Below are 8,798 nucleotides of genomic sequence, written 5' to 3'. Positions count from 1 at the left end.
TCCGGCTTTGTCATAAAGTGTCTAACGGAAGGCGCAGTGAGTACTGGAACTAAACTGATACTGCGAATCGTAATTCCGGCTTAAGTATAAAGTGTTTAACGGAAAGTGCAGTTAAATCTGGTAATGTTAAAAATGGAAGAAGAAAAAGTTTTATTGATGCCGTTGATGGATGGCACAAACTTTAATTCCTGGAAATACCGTATGCTGGTCCTTCTGGAAGAGAAAGGACTTATGGATTGTGTGTTGAACGATCGAAAAGAAGGAAGTGAGATTAGCAAAAATGAGAAAAAGTGCAAACTTCTGATCATACAACGCATAAGTGACTCGCAATTGGAATATGTTCGCGACAAATAAACCTCGAAAGAAATGTGGGACACACTTTTGAGCATATATGAAAGGAAAAGTATAGCATCCAGAATGCATTTCAAGAAAAAGTTGTTTGCTTTGAAACACGAAAGTGGATCACTTCGTGATCATTTCTTAGAAATGGACAAGACAGTGCGCGCCTATAGGGCAACCGGTGGCAAAATTGATGAAGAAGACATTTGGTGGAATCGCATAAGAATACTCGATTCGATTTCGATCGAAGCAACATTGTCGATCGAAATCGAAATCGACTCGAAATCGCTATCGCATACGGGTTTTCGATTTCGATCGAGAAAATACATGGGATCGACTAGTCGAGCAGTTTGCTACCTGTCAAATTGATGTTTGTTTACGTTGTGAAAAGCTTGTTCAAGGTGCAGTTTCTATTATCTCCACTATAAATACATCGAATTTAAAGAATGATTGCTTCAATTTTGCTATCGGAAGCTGAAAATAGTCAACCAGCTGTTGAATTGAAGAATTATCGTCGAAACTTGCGAAAGAAATTGGACCCTATGAGTTTAGATGATTCCGCGTAAGTACGCTGCATAACCATCATCTAGCCGTATTGTACTAGTTTGTTTTTGTAGTTTTAGGAACAACTTCAGAATTTCTAAGCAGTTATTTATAGATATTCTTCGAAAAATTACACCTATAATAAGTCCCAAACATAATCGAGGATTGACTGCTAAGCAAAAGCTGGCAGCATCTTTAAAATTCTTGGCACAAGGTTCATACCAGCGGGGTGTTGGAAATGATTTCACAGTGCCGATTGGACAATCCACATTTAGTGAAATCTTCGAAGAAACGTTGTGTGCTCTAGAAAATACACTTAAGCACGTTATTACACTGGAAATGACAGAAGAAGAACAAGCTGATGCACGTAGATTTTTTTACGAAAAATCGGGCATTCCTGGAGCTGTATTGGCAATAGATGGAACGCATATCCGAATAACAGCTCCACATGAAAATCCAGTAATGTATTACAACCGGAAAGGTTTTTACAGCATGAATGCATTATTGGTAAGCATTTTTTTAAAATTTAGTTGAATTAACATTGAATAATTACAATGTTTATTATAGATATGTGACCACCGAAACATCATTCGATATGTAAATGCCAGATTCAGTGGGTCGAACCACGACGCATTCATATTCGACTCCAGTCCAGCAATAGAATATTTTGAAAACAAATGGAGGAATGGTGAAAGAGTGTTTAGGCTGTTAGGTTAGTATAACAAAAAATAAATTAAACCAGTATGTATTGTTTGAGTTAAACTTATAGATTTTTCATTTCGCATTCTAGGAGATTCTGCATATCCGACCAAACCATGGCTTGTGAAACCTTTCGCGAATGCTCTTCCTGGAAGTCAAGAAGCAGAATTTAATACCAAGCATGCTCAGGCACGTGTAGTTATTGAAAAAACTATTGGCATGCTAAAAGCAAAATTCAGATGTCTTAACGGCGAAAGACAATTGCGCTATTCTCCAACTAAAGTTGTACGAATGGTAAATGTTTGTTGCGCTTTGCATAACATTTGTATTCTTAACAGAATTCCAGAAGTTTAATCTGCGAATATGTATTGATAGTAACATTTATTCGATATAAATTCAATTCAATGATATAAAACCAGGCCAATCTACCAATGATAAAAACTTTCAATTTAATAACCTTTTCTTTTGTCACTTGAAATACTACGTTAGTCAATACAAGTAACTGTTGAACTATTGTTTCGTAGATTAATCCTTATTTCTTTGTTTCATGCATTCCAAAAGTTCCTTTTGAAAATTGCTAGTTGCTTCCACGGATATTTTCATCAAGGACACAATTTCAGTCAACGAATTAGCAATAGATTCATTTTGCTCTATCAGAGTCTGTTGGTAGATATCGGGTTGTTTTGGATTAAAATTTTCTTGTTTTCGCTGATGTTGCCGTATCGATGATGTTGTAGCTTTCGAAGCAGTTGCTTCTTGGTCCAACCGATCTATTGCGTATGCTGGCTCGGCTTGCCTGGATATTCCACATGGATCAGCGATAGTTTTTTCCTGTTGGTCGCTACTGCACTCAGGTATTCCTACACAAATAGTGTCTTTTGCTCCTTCCACATTGGCCTTTATATTTGTGACATTTAAGATACGCTCCTCGATATTGTTTAATCTTATAGCCAGTGGAATACCACCTCCGGTTTTTTTCTGCTCGCTTCGCATTAGAGAGAACTTCTTCTTGACGTTCGATTTCTTGTCAGTCCATGTCTAAGAAAACACAAAAGATACATACAATTAAACACACATATCATATGCAGATTGCATGCAATGCGTACCTTCTTCCAAGAATGACTATCCTTTGAAGGACCCAGACTGTTGAGTTCCAAACTAACTTCACCCCAGAATGCCGTGGGATTGGTACAAATTCCCTTGGCAGCATCAGGGTTTTTCTCCATGATTTGCACCAACCGTTCAATTTGTTCCTTCGTTATACGAGACGTAGCGTTTTCGACTTTTTCCATGATTGACGATTGAACTAAAACTGTATTCACTTAATTTAACTGTTACGTTCTTCTTAACCGTTTACGAGTTCCAGCAGATCTTCAGAGTTCCTTCCTCGTCTGAGTTCGAACGATACTGATGTTTGATACAGTCATGCGCTGGCGATTTTAAAATAAAACCGTTCCCGTACACTGGATGTGTGTATGTGTTTCGCTTGTGCACTATTTTTTCGTAAATTTCTTTCAAACATTCCCTGTATCCCTATTCTTATTCCTATCCTTCCCCCCCCCCCCCCCCCCCTTAGGTCTCGAACTTGTTTGTCATTGTATCTCAGACTAATTGTTCTCCATCGCCCACATTTTTGGCCTAGTCTTGTTCCCCTTGGTTTTTTGTCTGGGCGTACCTACACACAAAGGCTGCATTGTTCTCATCCTTTCATATAAACCTGGCAATTTTTGTTGGATTGGTGTGTTTCGTACTAGATAACGCTCTTCCAGATGTTCGTCAGTTTGTGTTGTTAGACATATTTTTCTTGGTACACTCTTAGTTTTGCTGACATGACCTGGTCACCAGTCCGTCTTGTTTAGTCCTACCCGACAAAAAACGTATTGTTCTCGTCCTGTCTTGAACTGTCCTATGATAGTCAACCAAAATTATGTTAAACCGTTAAACCCCGAAAGTCTCGGACAAAACAAATATTCTTAAATATCACTACTCGAGAAAGTCTTGTGCCTGGTCTCTTGTCTTGTGTGTCTTGTAACGGTTCTTGTGTATGGTCGTGCACTAGAGAGCGTTAGTTGATTGAGCGGTTGTCATACTGGCTAGAACTGACTAAACCTTTTCGTATGATTTATATAAAATTTATTGGATTAATTTATTTTTGATGTTTTTGAGTATCTAGTAACGGACTTTTCAAGATGGAAATAAGTTCTCCACATAAATGAGCACCAGTTATAGAAGTGATTATTAAAATTTAGCAAACAACGGTCAAAGGGTTTAATATTATTCTCCCTCGATGCCTCAGAATCTAGGAAGTTCTGGTCATCACAAAGCAATAATTCATTATTGATTGTTACAAAAAAAATGATCGTAGAAACAGTTCCTGTCATTTGGCCGTCTTTTAGCCTTTCTTCCTTTTCTGAACCTGAATAACCCACCATGCTGTATAGGTTTTTTTTCGTTAGAACGGCCTGGCCGTATCGACTTATTTTTACCACGTAGCTGAATAGTCAGTCCTTGCTACGGGGGTTTGGTCCGGATGGGATTCGAACCGGTCCTTGTCGTGTCAGCGGTCGGCGCCAGTACCAATACACCGGCTCGGTGGTATAGGTTGAAATGAAATAAAAAAATATTTAATAAATTTTTTATTTAATTATTTTTTTCCTCGTTAGAGCGAACTGGCCATATCGACTTATTTTTACCACGTAGCGGGATAGTCAGTCCTTGCTACAGGAGTTTGGTCCGGATGGAATTTGAACCGGACACCAGTACCAATAGACCACCGGGCCGCCTTAATTTTCGTTTTGTTTTTGAATGGAAAATGTTTATTTTTTTATAATTATTTTTTTTAATATTTTTAAAATATTTCTAAGAAATATATATAAGGTTATTAATAACCTACCTTTCTACATTGATAAATTTGATTAATAATGCTCTATTTAATGCTAAAATGCTTCAAATTCACAAGTGAAAGCTTTTAGCGCAAACGTTCACTGGCTTTCGATAGCCCTTCAGCCTGTCGAAACGATTTCGATCGATACAGAGCGTTCGCGATACCAATTGTCGATAAAATTGTCGGGCTAGAGTCTGAATAACGACCCCCCCCACTCACGAGTGACCATTTTGTGCGGTTTGAGTGAACTAGGGAGCCTTCTCTCTGCTCAAATTTCGGGGGATAATTCACGGAGACTGCGTACGTATTTTAGGCGGTTGCGTTCTGCTTTTTTTTTATTCCCGTTCGAAATGGCGGTTGCGGTCAAGCGATCGGTGCACGGTTCGGATTGCATTATTTGAATAAACTATTTTTCGCGTTGCGCATGCACCGATGCTGATGCGGGTGCGTTGTTTTTTATTAATTAACATTAAATACACAGTCCGGAAAGAGTTGCGCACTGTAAAAATAACATTTTTGTTTGATTTTAAATATATTTCTGGCATGTTTGCCGTCATAAACGATGGTTTAAAAATTATTTTTCTTCCATTATTCCGTCAATACATTCCATGTAGGTATGTTTGCAAGCGTTTTAACTTGCGACACTGATTGTTTTCTCTCTTTTATGTGTTTGCCTAATGGGTTTCATGAATTCTATCAGGTAAGTTACGTTCAAAACCGCCTTACCGTGGATTAACGTAGTGCATATAATATTGCACAGGCATGTTTAATGAATTATTTAAAGTTTATCGTTTAAACAGTAATTTATCGTCCGGCTTTATCACCATTTCGATGACATGTAGGTCCATAATGGAGTGGAGGATTACACATTGATTCTTCGTCCGGTATCGCGATATGGTTTGGGAGGGTGGCTGTCTCGCTACCGATCCAACTTGGATGTTCTCTACTTGTATTGTATCATGTAGTCGAATAGTCTGTTCCTGCTGTTCTGGGGGACAAGAGTCTGGATGGGATAGTGTATCGATAGTTCGCAACCATAGCTTTAGTTCGTTGGAGGTCCTGTGCGGATTTAAAAGCCCTGGGGATGCGGAAGGTTACTATGGAAGATAATGGAATGCATAAAATCATTATGCAATAGAAGAGAACGCGGAGTATTTCGTGGCGTGGTTGTTCGTGGTAATTGTCTTAAAGGTTTTTTGTCTTGCGCTTCAGAGTGTTCATTCCAAAAGAATGTGTGCACCTGAATATGCTGGTATGATACTGCTAGTTCGACGTAAAGGATTTCCGAGTATATTTTATAAAATTATTTCTTACTTGTTTGGACCATTGCTTCACCATACAGGGAGAACGAAACGGCCTCGATCTTCATCTTTGAATTCTGTTGCAATTTACGGCCACAGCTGTTGCCGGGTAACCAGTGCAAGGCTTCTGTTTGACACTAGATGGAAAAAGATAATCTAGATGCCTGGTCAGCTTAATCTGACGAATCCGAAATGTCCAACCATGTGAAGCTTCTTGATTTCGGTAAGATGCCTGTCGTTCGAGCAAAACCTTTGAAGTAGTTGGACCGTCTGTTTACGAAGGACCTGATACAATTCGACTGATGTCGTCTAATGTTGAATGTACATAATATGATAGCTACCAAAGGCTAAGCTATGATGGATTGTCCACTAGGCAGCAGGGAGCTCCGGGAATGGAAAATCATTAAAATGTAAAGTTCTGTGGCTAATCCATGATGATGTACATCCATAGCGTAAAAACTCCCACGTTTCGTTAGCTCGCTTAGTGGAGAAAGTCAAAATTTTGCTCAAGGCCACCCGCCACCGTTTAGTCTATCTACCGATGAATTGATCACTGCTTTCACGATGTTTTACCATTGCCTAGCAATGGCAACGTCCTTCATTGTCTACGTTGTGTTGCCTTTATGTTTAATGTCTGGATTGTCCGTACATTATTTTTAACGGTAGCTAATATTAAGATTCACAAAAATGCACGGCACTATATAGCCACGACACTATTGGTAACGTCCACTTGCTCGCGCGTTGACTTAAGGACTGTTAGGTCTATCCTCTCCTTCCTTACATCCCCTCATCATCAATGATGATAACTTGTTGATGATGATGTTTTACTCATTTGAACACATTACACAGAAGGGATATATAAAAACAGCCCATGTACGTCCAAATCCAGCTACATTATGCGCATCTCTAACTCCTCGTGGTAGCTTGTAGTACAATTTCATTTTTTTAAGTGCAACCAATTTCTTGATAATTTTGTTTAAAAGTTTTGAGTTTTGGTGCTCGTGCATGGCTGTTTCTTTCTTCGAACAAGTGTTCTAACACGTTTCAGGGTAAAGCATGTGGTTGACTTACTAGACTTAATTTTGCCACGTAAAAGGAGAGTGCTTGCTCCTTGCTACTATGTTTCCTTTGTAGGAATCATTATGGACAATTTATTAAATCAGGCTAACAATGGTTTGGTTTAGAAAGTAAAGAATAAAATTATACCGTATTACACGAATGAAAATAAATCAGGTTTTGGCTTTGTGCTGGTGTATCCTTCTGAACACGAAGCTTTGCATAGTGAAGAGTATCTAATCGTTCATTTAAAAAATTAAAATAAAATCTCAATCATTCCTTTCCTCAAAAACACAAACACATGTGCTAAAGCTAAGGCACATAAAGCACCGAAAGCTTGATCAATAACATTGTCATTAACATTGATGCAGACTGGTAAAGGGCGAGGTTACTTCCAATTGTAAAACCAAACGATACAAGAAGCATTGATTCAAAAAAGCTTCTAATGACAGTCTACAGAAGCTACTAGGTGCAACAATACCTTATTATTAAACTTAACTTGTAGGTTTATTCTGTAGGAAGGTGTTATCGGTGATATCAGAGCATGAGTTGCTGAGGTCGGCTTAAACAAATAAACCCTTAAGAATATCATTCAATGGCTGCGAATGATCAGGAAGGATGCCTGCCCCACGTGCCACACGTGGTTTGTAATGTCCAAAGGCTAGATCAAATGAAGCAGGACTTTTGGCAGCTTGGATTATAATGAGCGTGAGAAAATATAGCCAAAGATCAAATGATTTTCGTTCGATCGATTTTAACTAATACACCAATGTCGTATGGGTAGCAACCGTTACGGTTAATGAATATATACATAATAGAGTCTAATTATCTGATGGACACTGATGGACGCATACGTAGACGCTAACGAAACGCAGATTAAGACATACCGAATTCGTATCGGAGTTATAATAATTGTCAAAGACAGTGCACACTACTTATATGGGATCAGCTTGACCAAAAATAGTCCTGTAGCGAGTAGTCCGGATTATTTCCCGCTGTCTTAGCCTTAGTCGTCTAGGGTGCAAAACATTGATAAAACTAAGAAAACTTTATTGCGTCAATTTCGTTACCGATCAGACCAGCAACAAACATACACTGAGCCGTCGTACTTCCAGTGGCTGGAGTCCCAAATGCAGGCAACGTGAGGCATAAGTTGGGCGTGAATCGTTGGCTCTCTAGGGAAGAAGTATGATGGCAAATCACGTAGCCTTACGTAGAATTGTTTCGATGCCCTGGCTTCAGATATGTGTTGAAGGGTACCAAACAATGCTTGCGTACTCTAAGATAGAAGGAAGATAAAGGATTGATCGACTAGCCAGATAGTTATGGTGTCGTATCGGAACAATCAGTCTTGTTGCTCGCAATAATTATGGATTCAATTATCAATTACTCAATAATTATAATTATTAACGATACACATGCAACAGATGTGAATACTAGGTTCGAATAATTTATTGTAATATTTTACCGCGAGCCTGCGAGGCTGCTCTTATATATTTAACTTAAAAAACACACTTTGCAAAATTGCAACGCAATTAAATGGCACATTGCGCAGGTTTAACGGTGCTTTCATGAACGGTTTCAAAAAGTGACACATCGACGAAAAGAGAGGTTCGTGAGTTCCATCATGCTATCCTCTTTATTCAGGCTGCGAACAGAATCAAAACAATATCAGCATGCAGCCTAAATCAAAGCAAATCATTTCAAACTTAACAATGTATTGTATTTTCTTGCCATTATCAAAAGAAGTTCTACAAGTAGTGAAACTATTCCAAAATCGGACCAGTGTTTCAGTGTACATCTGATCACAACTCTTCTCCATACGAGCGTTTATTCATTTATCGCGAGCCAGTGAGTAAACGTCTACAAACCCGTTGGGTACAAGGTATGTTTGTACGGACCACAACACAACAACCCGACGCATCCTTTTATACCCGGCTGTATTTATGCTTCTTTTTAGCGTTGCAGCTTAAATC

General features: G+C 38.7%; 2 protein-coding genes across 2 annotated transcripts; one reads left to right on the top strand and one right to left on the bottom strand.

Moving 5' to 3' along the window:
- The first annotated feature begins 756 nt into the window (after positions 1-756).
- LOC128307254 (putative nuclease HARBI1) lies at positions 757-2,028 on the top strand. The gene is made up of 4 exons (XM_053045016.1): positions 757-901; positions 957-1,389; positions 1,450-1,594; positions 1,673-2,028. Exons 1-4 carry the CDS (start codon positions 786-788, stop codon positions 1,933-1,935), a joined length of 957 nt encoding a protein of 318 aa, XP_052900976.1. The 5' UTR covers positions 757-785; the 3' UTR covers positions 1,936-2,028.
- A 78-nt stretch (positions 2,029-2,106) lies between these two features.
- LOC128306697 (uncharacterized) lies at positions 2,107-2,979 on the bottom strand. The gene is made up of 2 exons (XM_053044284.1): positions 2,688-2,979; positions 2,107-2,619 (listed from the first exon to the last, which is right to left on the bottom strand). Exons 1-2 carry the CDS (start codon positions 2,871-2,873, stop codon positions 2,107-2,109), a joined length of 699 nt encoding a protein of 232 aa, XP_052900244.1. The 5' UTR covers positions 2,874-2,979.
- Positions 2,980-8,798: the final 5,819 nt, after the last annotated feature.

This window comes from Anopheles moucheti, chromosome X (genome assembly GCF_943734755.1).
Source record: "Anopheles moucheti chromosome X, idAnoMoucSN_F20_07, whole genome shotgun sequence".
Taxonomy (NCBI): Eukaryota; Metazoa; Arthropoda; class Insecta; order Diptera; family Culicidae; genus Anopheles; species Anopheles moucheti.
Note: the sequence above shows the minus strand (reverse complement) of the source record. Positions and strands in the feature narration are given on the sequence as shown.

Coding starts and splice junctions, on each gene's coding strand:
- LOC128307254 (XM_053045016.1), top strand. CDS start 786: ATGATTGCTTCAATTTTGCTATCGGAAGCTGAAAATAGTCAACCAGCT. Junction 902..956: donor ATGAGTTTAGATGATTCCGC/GTAAGTACGCTG, acceptor TTGTTTTTGTAG/TTTTAGGAACAACTTCAGAA. Junction 1,390..1,449: donor ACAGCATGAATGCATTATTG/GTAAGCATTTTT, acceptor TGTTTATTATAG/ATATGTGACCACCGAAACAT.
- LOC128306697 (XM_053044284.1), bottom strand. CDS start 2,873: ATGGAAAAAGTCGAAAACGCTACGTCTCGTATAACGAAGGAACAAATT. Junction 2,620..2,687: donor ATAGTCATTCTTGGAAGAAG/GTACGCATTGCA, acceptor GTGTTTTCTTAG/ACATGGACTGACAAGAAATC.